General features: G+C 42.6%; 1 protein-coding gene across 5 annotated transcripts in view; it reads left to right on the top strand.

The window, feature by feature from the left end:
- The window catches only part of PPP2R5C (protein phosphatase 2 regulatory subunit B'gamma), a 2766797-nt gene that overhangs the window by 1313842 nt on the left and 1432903 nt on the right, over positions 1-20052 (top strand). For all 5 annotated transcript variants that reach the window (XM_044074548.1, XM_044074546.1, XM_044074547.1 and 2 more), the window contains one exon: positions 13494-13602. In XM_044074548.1, the coding sequence (XP_043930483.1) occupies positions 13494-13602 (109 nt within the window). The remainder of the gene's footprint in view (positions 1-13493; positions 13603-20052) is intronic.

The following is a 20052-nucleotide window of genomic DNA, read 5'->3' as shown; positions in this document are numbered from 1 at the left end:
TTGCCTGTCTTTGAGGTCCATGATGGTATGTTCCATGACTTTACAGTTGAGGCTGGTCAGACTTATGGGTCTGTAATTCCCTAGGTCTGTTGTTAAGCCACCTTTGTGGAGGGGAATTACTGTTGCTGTTTACCATTCTGCAGGAACAAAGCCAGTGGTTAGGCTGTGATTGAATAAGGTACTTAATGGTGATGCTAGTTCTTGTTTTAGTTTTTTTAGAAGACAGCCTGGGTTACCGTCTGGTCCCATAGAGGCTGTGTTTTTTTGCCTTAGACAAGGCTTTAATGACTTGCTCTTCAGATATCTGGGGGGGGGTTGGGGGCAAGGTTTTGATAAGTTTTGAGGGGATATGAGGGTGAAGTTTTCACCAGATCTGTCCACTAGCAGGTTTGCTATCTCTGCGGAATGTGTGTGAAATAGTGTTAGTCACTAGTTGATGCTGGATGCCCACCAGGGCGTTTTTTTTTTAACGTGGGGCTCTGGCTTTGATTCTCTCTGGAGCATTCAAATTTATACACTTATACAAGTGATTGTACAGGGATTTAGTGTAAGCTTTGGTATAGTTACCACTTTCAACTGGGGTGGGACTTTGAATGCATTATACCTTATAAAGTATAGTTTGCTTTGGTGAAGTTTTTAGTCTGACTTCGCCGTTTGTGGGTTCTGGTGTTAGTGTCAGTTCAAAGGTGACTGACTTGTGGTCAGATTTAACTAATGAGAGTCCGACAGTTGTGGTGGTGCATCTGTTTGTCATGTTAGTGAGGACCAGATGTAGTATGTTTGTTCCTTTTGTTGGGGTTTGAACAATTTTTTCCAGGGCATTTGAGTTAATAGTGTCAAGGAACTTTTGCACTACTGAGTTAACACTAGAGAGTAGGTTTCTCAGTTTATGGTGGGATAATTGAAATCCCCCATGACCAGAGTGGCAGTAGTTGGATTGACTCCAGTTTTGTCAAGTAGGCCTCGTGCGCAACATGATCCATGGAGGGGGATCTATAACCAGCTAGGACCTGAATGGGGGTCTTACTCCACAGTAATCTCACCATGGAGTAACTCCATGGAGTTGTCCAGTCTAACTAGACGGGAGGGGAGTTTACCTCTAATAGCCTTGCAAGGCTGGGCTACTGTCTGAGGCCTTGAACCAGGTTTCTGTGACTGCACAGACGTCTACATCCTCCAGTAATAGAAGTGCTTCCAGGGTGTGCAGTTTTTGGTTTAAGCTTGTAGTGTTTAGCAGCATAACACTTATTTGGTTATGGTTGGCAATTTTGACGTCTGCAGTTTTGTTTTAAAGACCTTGCCTAAAAAAGGCACTATGAGGGCGGCAAGAGCCTTTGCCAGCAGCCAAAAGCCTAGTGGTGCCAGGTGCAAACGGTCCTGGCAAAGTAGTGAGGTTTGTTGACCCTGTCACCTCCAGCTGACAGACTGGATCCCCTTTGAATGACACCAAAAACTAAGATAATTATTGAAATCTATTAATTTTTTAATACTGTGGCATCATTATATGTAAGGGCAAATATACTGCTTAATGCTAGAGTCATACCTGCCTTGGAACACATACTCAGAAAGCTCAAACATGTCTGTCTTCATACAGTCCAGTGAGGTACGTCTCTGGTTGTTCACTCCAGCATGAGCTATGACAGAGTCATAATGGTGCTTGTTGCCAGGGGACCTGAGTGCATGCATGAGTTGATGAATCCTGACTCTGGACAGGCAGCTGACTGTGATTATTCTCCTTATCTACCTTGGTGAGTGGGACATTGTGTCTCTCACTAAGGAGTCTCCAATGACAAGAAACATTTTTTTTTGTTTTGTGTGTGTTGTGTCTTAAAGGCTTGGTAGGCGAGACACTGGTGTTGCTGTGGGAACTGTGTTAGTCGTAGGAGTCTCTTGGTTTGGAGGTCTTTGGTTTTTCGGTAATTTTTTTGAGTAAACCTCGGCGTATGTTGATTTATGTGTGGGATGCATACTATGTGTATGAGTAGTAGTGGGTGAGTTGACAACCTCTTCAGTGTTAGTGTTTTTAGTGCGGGAGAGCAGTGATTCAAGATTCTTGATGTAGATACATACATCTCTCGCACTATGTACCAGAGTGAGTTATTAGTAGAGGGTTGTCAGTGTACATGAAGCAGTTGCTACACTGCCTCAGGAGACCCAAGTCAGCAAGGCTGGCAGGAGAAACAAGGTAGTCCAGTTGTCCATAATGCTAGATTTGAAGAGCTGTTATCACAAAGGAGGTGCTTTCAGGACTGATTTAGTTGGTGCTCTGTAGATGGGTATTTCTGATGGGGTTTTTGGGTGGTGGTTTATTAGATCACAGCAATACTTAGACCAGTGATATAAATGAGATGAGGACTACACTAATGTACTAGAGCTGTATCTAAAGGAAAAATTGTCAAAATTATCTGTGTGGCAGTGAACGGTGCTGCGAGATGTGCAAACAAGCAAAAGCCAGCTCAAACATGGGGCTTAAATACCAGAAGCTAAAAACTTAAACTCAAAAGAGCCAGTGGGGATGCTTACTCCAAGCCCTAGACGAATCACCCTTCACCAGACCGGTTCCAGTCATCACAGTTTTCTCACAAATGTGCAGAAGGGCTCCTTCCAATCAAAGATGGCTTGGAAAATGTGCTCAGAATACAACAGCCAGTACAAACAGACCCAGATGCAGTAAACCTGTATCTGGACTATGCTACAGTTACTGGCTATAATAATTTAAGAGGGAAACACTAAAAAAAGTTTTGAACAGTAGAAAAACAGCAGTGAGACACAAAAATGTTTTAAACAGCAAGGTTACACACGAGAATGCTTTAAACAGCAAACAAATCAGTTGTTTAAAACAGCTTGTCGGAAAAACAGAACAGGTGCTTTACAAACAGTGAAAAGTCACAACAGTTACTTTGCAAACAGTGAAAATAGCAAAAAAAAAAAAAAAAAAAGAAAAAGCATTGCAACAGTGAAAATAGCAAAAAGTATGATTTAACAGGCACAGTAAGGCAGATAAATGCAGTACAGATAGTTTAGTTTAGTTTACAGTATTTGCAGTCCTGACTTACAGGATTTCCTGCTTCAGAAGTCCTTGGTCAGCCTGACTACCAGAGTAAAAAAATTCTCTCCTCCTTGAACTGGCGGACGTCCTTACCTGACGACAGGATGGTTGGGTATAAAGGGAGCCAGCTGAAGCCATGGCATCATTCTGTCTTGCCGTCAGAGCCCAAAACAGTTGCGTGCATCAGTTGCTTGCACCAGAATGAGAAATTCTTCTAAAGCAAAGTACCCCATTGGGGAACTCTCTTCTCATTTGTGATTCTTGTCAGATAAAATCAACAACCGTCTCCTAGGCCTACTTTTCTGTCCTCCTTCCACATCTCAAAAATGAAATAGGCATCCCTGCTGAAAATGATTCCTCTTCATATTCTGATCCCAGATAATTAGTGTAGTCTTCTCATTCTCCCACAGTGTGTGAGATATGAGTCAGAAGCAGAAGACACTTTCTCTCTTGGCTCTCCTCAGGAAACGTTGTTTCCCCATTCACAACAATTCAGACCCAACTAATCACACAAGAAGTAATGAAACACCACTTAATGAACACTTTTGTCCTTAGAACTGGAATTCATCAGAATAATGAAAAGGCAAACTAACATCTGAATATAGAAGCATCAGAATCCATGTGGTGTCATCACGTTGCCAAATTGAGTATAGTCATACAACTAATATATTTTTATTTATTTATTTAACATTTATTTACTGGGAAAGTTCGACTTGGAACAAAACCAATTTTCAGCCGATGCCTGGGGAGAAACGCTCCAGATGCATGTTTTTGTAACATGGAAAGAAACTGGAGTACCCAGAGAAAAACCACACAAACGCAGGGAGGACATGCAGACCATGTGCAAGAAGGCACTCCAGCTGAGAATCAAACTGGAGAATCTCTTGCTGTAGCTACACTACTGTGCCATCAAATACATGTATAGAAGTTTAAAATATAATTGTACAAATAAAAAAAAAAAATATGAAGCTGATAATTTAGTTTCATGATTCAATTTAAAAAAAAAAAAAAAAAAAAAAAAAAGAGGCGTCCTGATTACTGCTTGGTTGTCCTACATTTTATTCCACGAGATGACATCTCAGACTTAGTATATGTAAATCCGTTCTTTTAACCCTTCAATCTCAGTGTTTCAGGACTCGCTCTTGCAAATCCCAACATTTCAAAAGGTTACCGCTAATAATGATCATTCAGTTCAGGGGGGGTGGCTGTATGCATTTATTCTCAAGTGCTATATTAATTCCTTATATTCCAATCTGGTCTCCCAGCTATACCCCGGAGTTCCACAACAGTGTTTGTTCTTCTTCTTCTTTCGGCTTTTTCCCGGTTAGGGGTCGCCACAGCGGATCACCTGTCCGCTAATGATTGGCAGTGGAGTTTTACAGTGTCGAGTTGCCAGCCCGACGCCCAACCTTCCACAGAAGGCACACACATGCACACACACACCTAGGGCCAATTTAAAGTGTCCAATCCACCTATAGCATGTCTTTGGGATGTGGGAGGAAACCGGAGCACCCGGAGAAAACCCACGCGACCAAAGGGAGGACATGCAGACTCCACACAGAAGGCACCCCAGCCAAGGATCGAACCAGAGAACCTCTTGCTGTGAGGAAGCAATGCTAACCGCTGCACCACCACGGCCGCCCCCACAACAGTTTTGTTGAAAGTCATAAAGACAGACTTCCTAAAATTAGGACATTGTAAATAATGTTTATTGAGGGCACTTGTCACCCTTTAAGATATAATTGTGCTCATATATATCTTCCGTCAAGCTTCACTTAATTTTCTTTATGTAAAAGACTTCACGAGGCCTAACTTCCAGTGTATGCCACCTTTTTACTTGCAGTTATTTCTACCTGATCAACAAAGATAGAACATCAGCTAAATTGTTAGCTCTCACTTCTCTACATTAATAAAAATCTGTTTGAAAAAGCTGAAAATAAAAATATGGTAAATGAATTGGATGATATGGACACTTACAAAATGTGGTTCGTGCAGTCAGTGCAGCTATTTTAAAGGGACTTGAAGAGTCTTGTTAAATAGTCATAGTATTTCTGGGAAAATCAGCACCATCAGAGAGAGAGAGATGAAAATTAAGATACAGTGGATATAAAAAGTGTACACACCCCTGTTAAAATGCCAGGTTTTTATGATATAAAAAAATGACACCGCAATAAATCATTTCAAAACTTTTAGCACCTTTAAATGTGCACTATAACCTGTACAATTCAATTGAAAAATGACCAAATCTGTTAGGAAAAAAGTATAAAAAATAAAAAACGTACATGCTGGTTGCATAAGTGTGCACACCCTTAAACTAATATTTTGTTGAAGTACCTTTTGATTTAATTACAACATTGTCATCTTGTGTACACACCTGCCATCAATTAGAGAGACTCTGATTAACCCCAAGTAAAGTTAGGTGTCCTAATAGGATTTTACTGATATTTACTCAGTTGCCTGCTACAGCAAAAGCCATGGTTCACAGAGAGCTTGTAAAACATCAAAGGGATCTCATTGTTGAAAGGTATCATTCAGAAGAAGGGTACAAAAAATTTTCTACAGCATTATATATACCATGGAACACAGTGAAGGCAGTCATCAAAAAGTGGAGAAAATACGGGACAACAGTGACGTTGCAAAGAACTGGATGTCCCTCCACAATTGATGAAAAGATGAGACGAAAACTGATCAGGGAGGCTGCCAAGAGACCTACAGCAACACTGATGGAGCTGCAGGAATTTCTGGCAAGTACTGGTTGTGTACTACATGTGACAACAGTCTCCCATATTCTCCATATGTCTGGACTATGGGGTAGGGTTGCAAGATGGAAGCCTTTTCTTGCACACAAAAACATCTAGGCCAGGCTAAAAATTTGCCACAATTCCAAAAGGTACGTTTAACGCAAAAACAACACTTCGCATCAACAAAAGAACACCATCCCCACGGTGAAGCATGGTGGTGGCAGTATCAGGCTTTGGGGTTGCTTCTCTTCAGCTGGAACTGGGACTTTAGTCAAGGTGGAGGGAATTATGAACCGTTCCAAATACCAGTCACTTTTGGCCCAAAACCTTCAGGCGTCTGCTAGAAAGCTGAAGATGAGGAATTTCACTTTTCAGTACGACAATGACCCCAAGCATATATCCAAATCAACAAAAGAATGGGTTCACCCAAAGAAAATTAAAATTTTGGAATGGGCCCGGCCAGAGCCCAGACCTAAATCCAATAGAAAATCTGTGGGGTGAGCTGAAGAGGACTGTGCAGAAGAGATTCTTCGCAATCTGACAGATTTGGAGTGCTTTTGCAAGGAAGAATGGGGAAATATTGCCAAGTTAAGATGTGTCATGCTGATAGACTCCTACCCAAGAAGACTGAATGCTGTAATTAAATCAAAAGGTGCTTCAACAAAGTATTAGTTTAAGGGTGTGCACACTTATGCAACCAGCTTATTGTATGTTTTTTAATCTGATGTTGTTAATCTTCTTTCCATTCATCACTGATGGGTTTGGTTCTGCGCCCTCAGAACCAAGTCGGCCTAATACCAAGCTTGCGCCAGCCAAAAAACTCTCGAGCTAAGCTTTTACCCATAGTGGCCTTCTCCCTGTTACCCCAGATTCCGTTTGCTGCATAGCCGTAAAGCCGCATCCAAGCCAAGCTCTCAGCTAAGTGTGAACTTTTGATATTTTTTCTGCATATTGTGTCCGTCTTTTATTCCTTCTTGGTATTTTTGATATTTCTTTAACTTTGAAGCTATCCATAGACCCTTTTACCCTGCTGTTTCTACCTTTTTGGTAATTTTCAGTACCATTGGTGGTACGGCCTTTCTCCCTAAACTTGTGATGTTTCTTAAATACCATCATTGGTATTGCTTCTTTTTCACCTATCTTTGATATATATTTAGATATAAATATAGTAGCTCTCTTTACCTTAGTTTTCTATCTGACTTGTGTCTGTATTTGCTCATGATGTCTGATAAAAAAGGTACGTCGGGGTTTGAGCGTTGTGCTTCTTGTAAGGGAAAACTGCCTAACAGTGATTCCCATGATGACTGCGTTTGTCTGGAGATGCCCCATCTTTCGGTGCAACCCCCTTGTGTGATTTGCCAAAATTTTAGTCAGCGCACCTTGAATGAACGCAAAAACAAACTGATTCTGAAAGGCCTCCTTAAGTCTCCCTTTTCAAAGGCCCTTTCCATGATGGAGGTCTCATCCCCTCCAGCTAAAGAAAAGAAAAGGTCCTGCTCTGTCCCTTCTTCACCCTCAGGTGATCAGGTCAAGTCCGTAAAGTCTAAAGTACCAAAGTTGTCCTCGGAGCATAAGTCTGCCGCATCGGCACTGACCTCTTCTGCTCCGACTACGACTTTTCCTATATCGGTGCCTGCTTCGGCTCCGATACTATCTACGGCACCGACTACTGATTTTCCAAAGGTTACTACAGCTTTGGAATCAAGTGCCGCTTCGGTACTGTGCACGCCTTCGATGCCTACCTCTGTAATTACATTTACTACTGAACCTTCTGTGCCGGCTCAGAGTGCCCTTCCTGCACCGAGTCCTTTCACGGTTCCAATAATGACAATTTTGATGCCATTTCTGTCTCCAAACTTGAGACATCGGTGCCGACAAGATTCCACACTCTGGACCCAATGCTCTCCATCAACAGATCCATTTCTAGGGCAAGTATGTAGTCCGTTCCTAGAACTACCTGAATCCCCATCGGGAGTATTCACTAGCTCCACCAGGGGCCTTTCCGAGTTTGACATGGTGCGTCTTGAGGATCAGCTGTTGATAGCCAGGGGGATACCCACTCCATCTAGGACCCATACACCTGCAGGACCTGGGTTGGTTTCTCCACGGACTCCATCCTACTCTCCTACTTTGACTATGCTGGTTTGGCTATGTTGGTTATACTGTGACCCTGGTTCCGAGGCTGTCCTTCTCTGTTCTGGGCTCCCATCCCTCTTTGAGTGGATCTGCTTTCCAAGCTATGGAGAGGGCACTTGCTTCTGGAAGCATTCCACTGACATTGGAACCCCAGACCTCTTTTTCCCCTGAGCTACAGCTGACATAAGCCACTGCCCCAGGACACTGGGCAGGAAAGTCGCAGGAGACCCCATTACAGGCCACCCCGTCTTCAGAGTCCTCCTCAGTGGCCCCCGCTGAGGAGCCCCTATGGAAGAGATGTGCAAGAGGAAGCACATAGACTGCTCTGAAGAGTCTCTGACACAGAGTATGGATTTTGGTGACAGTGAAAGGTCCCCATGGTCATCCCCTGACGTCTCCTTTGGGGACATCCTTGAGATGTTGAAACAGAGGGTGATTGGAAGCCCACTAACCCTTCTTCCGAGGAGTCTGTGTTTCTGCAGGCTTTCCGTGCCCGGCCATCTGCCTCTTGGGTGACCTCGCCTGCAGACGAGCTAGTACAACTCGTGGTGCAGCGCTCCTGGAAGAACCCTGATTCTGTTGACTCAATCCCTCAGAGACCTGACAAGATACCCCCCCCCCCTTCGAGGAAAACCCACATTGGTCAAGAGGTTTACCAGTTGATGCTATGGTGGTGGCGGCAGCCAGGAAAAAGGATCTCGCCGAAGAGTGTCATACTGTTCATCTGCCCAATAGAGAGTCCCAGGCTGTGGAAAGATTAGGGAAGCGAGTTTTTGCTTCAGCGACTTTTGCCGTGCGGTCTCTGAATTACTTGGCACATTTTACGGAGCTCCAAACAGGCTTGGTTTCCGAACTTGCTGGAACACTCGCAGGACAGGTGTCTGACGAGGTAAGAGACAAAGTTGCCTCACAGCTTGCAACCCTGGAATCTATCTCCTATTCATCCATGAGGTTGCTCTCACATGCAACCGAAGGGGCGGCTAGAGCGGTGGTTTCAGGCATAGTTGTGAGACGCCATGCCTGGATGCGCCTCTGTGACTTCGCAGAACCTTTCAAATCTTCCTTTTTTGGCCCCAAGGTGAAAGACACCTTGGCCAGGTGTGAGGAGCGACGGTAAGACCCTATCTGCCGTAGGTGTACGTTTTTCCAATCCTCAGCGTTCCTTTTCCAGGAACCAGAGGAGTGGAAATATGTGGCACAAAAAATAGGGTCCTTTCCGAGTCAAATGTGGCGATGATACCCCCAGGGGCAGAGGGGATAACTGTTCTGGAAGATGCCCCTACCAAGTCAGAGGGGATCCGTGTAATCAGGGACCCGGGGATTCTTTCTCTGGGCAGCCTTGCCAGCGCGCCTGAAGAGCGGCCCGATTGCTTTCCTCTGGAAGCAGTCGGGGGACATTTCTCCCTGCACCACGCTGCCTGGCATTTGATAACTTCCAACCGCTGGGTGCAGAAGATCATAACCAGAGGCTACACCATTCCCCTCATCATTTAGCCAAAACTCACAACAAAACTTCTCGATGTTCCACCCAAAGGGAAGAAGCAGCTGCAGAAGTAAACAAGCTGTCAAAAAAAGATTCATCCAAATAGTCCCACCAGACCAATGCAGATGTGGATTCTACTCGAGATTCTTTTTGGTGCCAAAAAAGAAGAGGTACTGGAGACCAATTCTGTAGCACAGCAGTTTGAATAAGTCCATTGCCCAAACGAAATTTCAGATGGTAACGGTTCAGTCCATTCTCCTTTTTCTAAGGGAATCCATTTGGATGTGCTCAGTAGATCTCAGGGGACACGTATTACCACATTAAAATGGACAAATGCTTCAGGAGTCTGCTTCGCTTCCAGCTAGGAGCCAGTCACTACCAATTTCGTGCCCTGCTGTTTGGACTCTCTACAGCCCCCAGAGTGTTCACAAAGTGTTTGGCAGTGATAACAGCTCACTTGAGGCTGCAAGGATTCTGGATGTTTCCATATTTGGCCGATTGGCTCCTTAACGCCCCCACCAAGCATCTTCTGGTAGCAGCCTTGCAAATACACACTTTCCCTGGTGAGACGTTTGGGAAAAATGATAAACTGGGAGAAATCCAACCTTGCTCCGACTCAGAACATAGAGTTCATTGGAGCACTCTGACACCTGTTCTTGTCTGGGGTCTTTCCCAGTTCACAGACTTCAGAGATTGAGGCTCCAGCTCCGGGTGATACTCTGTCAAAACAAAGCCTCAGCAAGGGAGGTTCTTCAGGTTTTAGGATCCATGGCAGCTTCCATACCGATTGTGGCTCTTGCAAAACTTCATATGCGAATACTTCAGTGGCTTCTGCTATCTCAATAGTTTCCAAATTACCACCCTCTATGCTTTCAAATTCAGATAACCAATTGTTGCAAATAGGACCTTCTTTGGTGGATGAGGCCAGAGACAGAACTTTGGAGCCACCCATTCCATCCTCTCCAACCCAAGGCCATTGTGACCACAGATGCTTCCCTGATAGGGTGGGGAGGCCATTTCCAGGGAAAGACCGTCCAAGGAATATGGTCCATTATGGAGGCCAACATGCATATCAAATTTCTAGGACTGAGAGCAGCGGTGCTGTTAGCGTTGCAAGCATTCCAATCTGTTCTTCCTTCTGGAACGATCGCAGTTCAATCAGACAACATGTCAGTAGTCTCGTATATCAGCAGGCAAGGAGGAACCAAGTCCTATCCCCTATGTCGAGAGGCCATGAGAATGTGGCAGTGGGTGATAACTTCCAACCGCTTTCTGATAGCAACTCATATCCCTGGGAATTCAAAAGTAATTGCAGACAAGTTGAGCACATGTATTCTCCTGCCTCACGAGTGGTCCCTCAATCCCAATGTAGCAGTGAAAATTTTTAGCCATTGGGGCCAATCTTGCTGCAACCTATTCGCCTTCCCATCAAACAACAAATGCAGCAGCTATTTTGCTCTATTTCCCCCACAGGGGAAGTCCCCGAGGGACGTTCTGATTCAAGATTGTCCCACAGGACTGCTATATGCCTATCCCACCATCCCTTTGATTCCCCAATTCATAAAGAAAGCAATTTGGTTGAAATGCAAAGTGATCCTCGCAGTCCCCTTTTGGCCTTGGCAAGTTTGGTTCCCCTTCCTTCGGCCTCATCTATTATGTTGACCATGGATTCTGGACCCTTTTCCAGACCTGATTTCTCACCCCCAAGGGTTGAGTCACCCGAACCTATCCAGTCTCAAGCTGACAGCTTGGTTTCTCCACTTCTGTTAATCACCAGGCAGGATAACCTTCCCTCACCTGTATGCAACATTATCCTGGCCTCACACAAACCATCCACCAGAAAGACTATAGCTAGACAAATGGAAGAGATTGTCTATTTGGTATAAGAAAAGAAGGGTAGACCCATACTCTGCTCCAGTTACAGCAGTCTTAAAATATCTGTCAAAATTCTTCGAAGATAGTGCTGCAGCTTCTACCATACGAGTACATCTAATGGCTATTTCTAACTTTCATGATGGGTTGGAAAATGCTCCCCTCATCTCTCTTCGGTTATGCAAAACCTTTCTTAAAGGGATCTCTCACATTAAGCCTCCAATCAGACAACCTATAGAGCCATGGAACCTAACGTTATTTCTTCAGTCTTTAACTCAACCTCCTTTTGAATCTGCAGCAAAGTGTGACCTCATATTTTTATCTTGGAAGTCCTTTTTCCTGGTCGCCATCATGTCAGCCAGACTAATTTCAGAGCTTCAGGCACTGTGCATTAAAAGGCCCTGTTTAATCTTCCACAAGGACAGAGTAGCACTCTGGACAAACCCATCTTTTCTCCCCAAAGTTATTTCAGATTTTTCCATCACTCAGACCATTGACTTGCCAGTATTTTTCCCAGATTTTACTAATAAAGGAGAATACTGTTTACACTCTTTGGATGTACATAGACGACTGAGGTTTTATTTAGACAGATCCAAAGCAATACGTAAAACTGACCAACTTTTCATTTCCTTCTCTGGACCTAGAATGGGAAATTCTGTCTCCAAGGTCACTTTATCTAAATGGCTAAGGGACTGCATGCGCTACATCTATTCGCTTGTGAAAAAACCTATACCACAGAATGTTAAAGCCCAATCTACCAGATCCATGGCAACTTCTGTAGCCTTCCATGTGAGAGCCTCTATAGATAATATTTGTGTAGCAGCCACATGGGCTAACCCCCACACGTTTATTAATCATTACAAGTTGGATGTGGTCTCCAGAGGGGGAGAGATGCCTTTGGCTCAGTGGTGCTCAGGAACGTTCTTCCATAAGGGTCGTCCAAGGAACACAAAGTAACTGGGGATTCTGTCCCATCAGTAATGAATGGAAAGAAGATTAACAACATCAGATAAAGAAGTTATGTCTTACCATAACGTTCCATCTGTGTTGTTGATCTTCTTTCATTCATCACTTCCCACCCTCTTTCCCCCTCCAAAGGCTCCTGTGGGTTACTTTGGGTCCAAGTGGTGAGTTAGGGCATTTGTGCAGGAATGGCCTCTGCTTTATTAATACTGGGCAAACTCGATCTGAGGTAACAGGGAGAGGGGCACTATGGGTAAAAGCTTAGCTCGAGAGATTTTTTGGCTGGCACGAACTTGGTATTAGGCCGACTCGGTTCTGAGGGCTCGGAACTGAACCCGTCAGTGATGAATGAAAGAAGATCAACAACACAGATGGAACGTTATAATAAGACATAACTTTTTTTTTTTTTTTTTTTTTTTTTTTTTTTTATAATTTTCCCCCCAACAGATTTGTCAATTGAATTGTATAGGTTAAAGGTTGCATTAAAGCTAGGAAAAGTTTTGAAATGATTTATTGTAGTCTCATTTTTTTATATCACAAAAACCTGGCATTTTAACAGGGGTGTGTACACTTTTTACATGCACTGTATGTTTAATTTTATCCCTGTCTTTTGCCATTTAGTTGTATTCAGTCTGATTTGTCTCTTGTTCCATTGCTGATTTTTTTTCTTGATGATTGGTAAAATGGGTTTAGTTATATCTGCATTTCTAGTTTGTGATATTGTCTTTTCTGTTCTAACCATACTTGTTTGTGTTAATTCAGTGAATTCCCTGATTTCACTGTCAGAATTTGCTTGTTTTTGTTAGAATGGTTGAGATGTTTTGAAAGAGCATTGTGGATTACATTCTCAAGTGATGCATACCTTGTTCAAAAATGCATGTCATTGTAAACTTTTTTCTTAAAACCTTTGTCCCTGATTTTGCACCTTTGCCCATGATCCTTAGTAAAAAGGTTTAAAAGTTTCGATTTGATCTTCCATTATTTTAAAATGAGACTTCATTTTTGTAATAATTTTTTTTTTATTTGTATCTGCTATGAAAATGTGTGCTTATAATGTATGCATATAGGTAAACATGATCTACATTTTCAAGGGTTATTTAAAGCAGCACTTGTTTACTGTCAAACTTCAGTCATAAAAGATCACATGCTTAATGCTGTGTTTCAGTTTTGAACTAATGTATATTTATTAACATTTGTATGGATACCTTTCGTGTATTTCTTATGTACAGTTTTTATTTACCTTTTGCAGTATAATTAATGGTTTTGCCTTGCCATTAAAAGAAGAGCACAAGATATTTCTACTGAAAGTATTGTTACCTTTGCACAAAGTGAAATCACTCAGTGTATATCATCCTCAGGTAACCATTTTGCTTTACTAAAGATTTTATATCATATTGTGCAGTATTCTTAAATCTATCACATTTGTTCCAATTTCATGTTAAAACTGTACAGGTAATAGAGGCTAGACATAGATATTCAGAGCCAGCAGACTAGTGGTCTATCTAAACTGCCCATTTGCTTTAACAGGTCCCCTCCAGCTACCAGTCCTTCTGCTGGCTTTTGTGCTCCCCCTCCCTGAAGATGGTTTGAATGATTCAGTGCCTTTGGTTTTTCCCACCTTTCTACAACTCAGTTTCTGAAAAAAATATTTACAGTCCCTGCAAAAACTGCTGCATAGGTTAATAAGTTCATACTAGTCAGGTGGACAGATGACCATACAGAGCAATGCCATGCAAGCCAGTGAGTTTACTAAGTGGAATCTCTGTCCCACTCAGCGAAAGCCATATTGCTTACCTCGTTTGAATTTGTGGGTACCCATCCATTTGTCAAGGCTGAACTTGGAGATCAGTTTGTTGCATTGTTTGACATGTAAGAGGAGCTTGTTCTATAGGTAGGAGATTTTTTGGGTGAGGACCCTGTCTCTTTCCCTCTCTCTCTCTCTCCAAGAGAACTTGTTTATGTTGCAATGCACTTTGAAGTCTTTGCAGCAAGTGTTTTTAGTGTTAACAGTATTTCTGTGGTTCACCAGTTCTAGTAAGCAAGAATCCACATTTAGAGGCCAGTACAAGACAGAAACATAAGAGCATTTTCTTCTCTCTCAGTAATTGAGAAAACTTGATCCTTTTTTAGTTTGAAAGTATTGTGATCTTTTCTAGTTGGGCAACGTGGTTACAGTGGTGCATTCCAAGTGGTGAACTGTTTTCTAAAATTATCATGACAAGGGAAGAGTAGAGGAAGTTTATACTATTGGTCTACAGATGTCATACACTGTTGGTAATTAATTGGGCAATAGAAGGTTTTCCTAATTATGATTGAAGGGATAGGTCATTGTCATGGAATGTACTTGGATCTTTCTAATGCATGTGTTTGCCTTCTCTCTGGTAGTAGAGTTTTCAAAAGGTGACTGCACTGCATTTTTTTTTAATTAAGCTTAAGGCTGTGGTCACTGCACCAAGTGATTTACATCAGTTTACAGTCATACCCTGACCCCATGTGCAAAAATGGGAAAAAGGGGTTGTGGATGGTTGGAGGAATCAAACTTGGTTAGTTATAGACCTTTGATTTGTGCTTGCATATCAACAAAATAGATGCTAAGGAAGAGAGGCCTCAGAGCAGAGCTCTGAAGGGGACATCACTAGTGATGTGCCTTTTAGATGAGAAGTTACCTCCACCTCTTAACGTATGCATTTAATCAGATAGCTAATTTGCAACCTATCAGGTGATAGCAGGGTGATATGTTTAAACTAACGAGTCTGTCAACTGTGCCAGCATAGGATGTCATAATAAAGGCTTTAGCAAAGTCCAGAAAAGCAGTATAGACAGAATGGCCTATGTCAGTGGCATCCAATAGATTTTTTTTAAATTAACTGATAAGAGAGACTGGCGGTACTTTTCACAAAGCAATATTGATTAAGGTTGAGGATTTGTAAGGCTCCAGTTTCATTGAAATTCTGTACAGTTCACTACTCCAGTACTGATTCGTGTGGTTTCCTACCTGGAAATTGGCCTGAACACCAGACCTTCTCTTCTTATCCCATTGGCTCTGTGTACTCTCTCCTCGTCCTACATCAGTGGTGTAAAGTTAGATCAGCTAATGCTGTTGTCAGTTGTTTCTTGCCGCATTTCATTGAATGCCTCATTGAATGCTGTCAGCAGTCCAGTAGGTCAGTCTGAAGCCATAGACTTAAATAAGTACTCTGCTGAGGAAATTTCTTATTTGTATCTTAAAGCTCGTTTTTGTAAATATCTGACCATAGAGTTAGTATAAATCTTTGGTGTGAGGAACGAAATACTGCACAGAGCTTTTTGTCTTTTGGGGGTCTGGAGCACAACATGCCAACTCTCATTTGCATCCTTTAACTGTAGGACTGACAAGTGTAGGGTTGAATACTTGGAAAAATATTTCTACAGAAATTCCATGGTTGGCTTAAGTATTCAGTGGTGTCCACTTGTTAATCTTCAGACCTCCAAACGAGCAAATGCTTTAGGCGAAGTGTGCTAGAGAGACGTTAAACATAAAAAAAGTTTTGGTGTCAGACAGCTTTCATTGGCTCAAAGTTGCAGATGCCAGTGAAATATTTTCATAGCCCCTATATCGAACTACTGCATCTGAGGCTGGTGGCATGACCCCCCCCCAAACGCCACCACTGTCATATTATTATCCTTATGAACTGAAGCAGTCTTTTTGTCTGCTGAGCCTTGAGTCAATTTGTAGGTCCTGGATGCCGATGTACAAGTGTTGGTATCTGAGGGTGAGGGTGGTATTCTTGGATTGTTATCATAAAGGAGGTCAAAGGGGAATAGATTCAGGTCGAGACTGCCCTCCTTTGTCATGAGGCCTTCAAGCATAACTACATACCAAAGATGTGACGCACTGAAATCGGTCTGTATGCCTCAGACACAGCTGTCTGAATCTCAAGCCCAGTACTCCCGGGTCACTTCCCCTGGACCTTTTCAGACTGACGTATTTATTGAATATCATAAAATCCAGGCAGCCACTACCTTCAGGAAGAATTCCCTCAAGAGTAAAAGGGAGTTTTCTCCCCAAGGGGTCTCAGATTTCTCCAACTCTGAGACTGAATAGGTGGCATGTGTAAATCCATTCTCTCCTGCCTATTTTTTATTTACTTGTTTTTCTCATATAACTTTATTAACATAACATTTTTCAAAATGTGAAGTAGGCACATATACAGTAACATACTAGCATTTCCTTTGTGTTCATGCAGTATACATTTTAACAATTTTCATTCACTTCAGCATTACATAAGTAGCTCGATTACTTCCTTTCCTTAAATTTCACTACTCTTCCTGAACATTTTTCTGCATGTATTGTGACTCCGTTTCTGGGAATACCCCGTCCTCAGCTTTCCCATCTATGGTCTTGTCTTTTTTTTGAGATATCTGCCTTCACAGAATGAAAAAGCCTTTAACTGGGAGTGTGAGAGTTCAAGTCCAGGATCAATTGCAGACACCTTCTGGGTCTGCTTGAACCTAGACCTTTGGCCAAAGTCAAGTCTTAAAAGTTATCCAAGTGTCCTTGAAGTCAGATTCCCAAGAAGTCAGACTGCTTTTGTAGGGTTAATGAATCTAAGAACCCAGTATCGGATCCTGCAGTGCTAACTCTGGATTCTAGTAAGGGATTTGATAGAGCTGCTTCAAAGAAACCTATATTAAATGACAAGGAAAGTAGGATTCTTGGGAAGATAACTTACACTTGAGCTACAGTTATGGTTCTTGCCAACTTCATTTTCTTAAGTATCAGGACTTTCTTCATATAGAATAATTGAGGCAGAAGTTGAGGGGTGTGTGTGTGTGGGGGGGGGGGGGGTACAGGACAAGAATCTTGAGAAAGATGCCGAACTTGTGCAGTTTTAATTCTCATGTTGTTAGTCATTCCATGCAGTGTGACTGTGACAAAGTATTTGCACCATGTAGGGTACCTGCTATGGTGTTTGTAGTTATGAAGCATGCCTCACTGAGTTGCAAGCCCTTTTCAGAGCACATTAAGGCAGAGCTCCTTGATGATAGATAAGGAGCTCCTGTTTAAGTAGTCTATTGAAAAGCTGTCCAGAAAACTGGAGGAGAAAGGAAGAGCTGTAGTCCAAAACCTTTTCCTAGCCCTATCACCAAGCTGCATTAGAAATTATCCAAATAAATATTGTCCCTTTCCTCCTAAATAGAACAAAGGAAAACCAGAAAAATGGCAAGTTCCATAAGGAGTGGCAAAGTGATTGACCTGACTGACTCTAGAGGTAGACTGTCAGAGACTCAGGCCCAGGATACTCACAGGAAGCAGCCATGACACTGCATATCATTCACCCCCACCAAAATCCCACCCCTCAGCTCCCCTTCCCTCTTTCTGCTTTCCACAAGCAGTAGGGGGCAGGGTATTTCTTCTTGCAGACTAGCGAGTATACTGGTTGCGATAATGTTTAAAGTCTTCACCTCCGATACACAAAGTAAAAGGTTTGAGCCTGACCTTCAGCCAATACCCCTTTAGAGTTTGCATGTTCTCCTTGTCTCTGTTTGGTTCCTCCCAACTTTGAAAACATAATGAGCGTTTCCCTCTCAATCTCTCCAATGAATGGAGCTATGGGCAGCAGCACAGACTCTAGGTGGTGCCCTATAGGGGAAAGTGTTGCATAGACCAACTGCTTTGGGCATCTACTGTGGTGCACAGTTTCCTCAAGCTAGGAGAACACTGATCACAGACTGTGCACCATGGCAGGGCTAGCCATGCAACAGTGTAAAATATGGCTCTAGGTGATTCAGTTATGTTGACTAATGTTGTCAAATGGGCATGGATATTTGCTGTGGTGATAAGTGAGTTGAGGACCTGACCTACACCAGGGACCCATGCAGTTGATAGGAGGGGGTGTATGTGCCTCTTTTGGCCAGTGTGTGCTTGCCGTAAAGCCCAGCAATCCTGAGTCAGTAAGCTGCTGGCTGGTGTCCATTTGCCTAGCCTGAGTTACCAGGGATAGCGATGTTGAGCGAAAGCTGAATGTAAAGCCAGTCTACCTGCCAAACGTTAACTAAAAATTGCTACACTCAGTGTAAGTTTATTGACAGGACGATGCTCGGAAATGACATGTTGGTACAGAGGAGGCTGGACATCTATATCCAAGACCCAAGATGCAAGGGCAGTGCAGAGAAGCCACTTGACTTGGTATCTAGAGTCTACTTCTCAGGAGGAGGACAGGCTGGAAATGGTGTGGAAATTGCGGTGTGAGAGAGGCTTCAGAAGGCAATGAGGGATGTCATCAGAATTAGTGACAGAGTCATGGCAATCGGACTCCAGCCAAATGATAGGACAATATTCATAATCTCAGCCTGTGCCCCACAAGTAGGGTTGTGATAGTGAAGAGAAGAGAACATTCAGACTACAGTTGCAGGACCTACTAGATAAAGCAGGACAACATGAATTGGTGTTTATAATAGGTGACATGAATGCACATATTGGGACTGACAGAACAAGAGATGAGGACTGCCTGGGTCCACATGGGTGGGGTAACAGGAGTAAAGATGGAGAGGTCATTTTAGACTTCTGTCTGGCAAATGGCATGATAGTAGCTAATGCATGGTTCAAAAAGAAAAACAGTCACAAGATCACACAGAAGAGTGGCCAACATGCACTAGGGTAGAATCAGTGATTGCAAAGTCATCCCCAGTGAAACGGCCCACAGCATAAACCACTGGTTGCCACAGTCTGCTGCAAGCAGTGGCAACAAGTGGTTGCCAGAGTCAGCTGCAAGCAATGGTCAGAGAAGGTTCTAAAGTCTACAGAGACCAGACTGAAGACCTGGAAGTTCACTGGAGAGAAAGTACAACAGTTCCAGGAATTACTCAATGCTCTAGCACCCCATAAAGAGGAATAAATAGGTGGAGTTTAAGAAGAATGGCGGTGCCTCAAAACAGCATATGTGGGGACTACAAAACAGATATGTGGCCCAGCTAGGTATGGAAATAAGATGAATAAGAAAAGTTGGTGGTGGAATGCAGAAGTCCAGGAAGTCATCAAAATAAAGGAGAAGTGCAAGAAAAAGTGGGAGATAGAAAAGATGGACAAGGATAGGAAGGAATACTGGTTGGCTAACAGAAGCTAAGAAAGGTGTTGCAACAAAAAGCAGGGCATCAGAGGCACTCTACCAGCTTCTGGAAAGTGACTCAGTAGGTGGTACAAAAACTATATCAGGTTGTAAGGCAAAGACAGAAATATAAAGAACGTAGTCAGACACCCTTCATAAGGGATGCCAGCAACAATCTCCTCACCAGTCCACAGGGTATCAGTTGCAGATGGAAGGAATACTTCCAGCAGCATCTGAATGAAGAAAACCCCACAGATGTTGTAATGCCCCAAACACATCCTATGATTAGAGAAGAAAAGGAGCCTACTCTAGAATAGGGTTCATTGTGGAAAAGACAAACCAAAGCAGGAACAAGCAGCACCCCAAAATCTTCAGCTCTTTATTAAAAATAACGAGTAAAAAACTGGTAACAAATCACAAGTAAAGTTGAGCACTTTTCATGCAGTTTAGTAACTGGACTTCTTCAGACAATAAACAGCAACTTAAATACACTTCCCCCTTCTTTCTCCTATTAACTTAATATGTACCAATTAGACATAATAAATTACTTTAAACGTTGCACCATCAATTAACTTAATCAGTGCTACTAGTTGGTACAGCATACAAACGTAGTACAATAACATAAAATAGAGTGAAATAAAATAAAGTAAGCTACTGTACTTAAAAAGATAAAATAAATCATATCAGCCTTTACATTTCAAAATGTTAATTATAAAACTA

The sequence above is a fragment of the Protopterus annectens genome, chromosome 6.part0 (genome assembly GCF_019279795.1).
Source record: "Protopterus annectens isolate FY-2018-M chromosome 6.part0, PAN1.0, whole genome shotgun sequence".
Lineage (NCBI taxonomy): Eukaryota > Metazoa > Chordata > Ceratodontiformes > Protopteridae > Protopterus > Protopterus annectens.
This window is presented reverse-complemented; position numbering and strand designations above follow the sequence as displayed.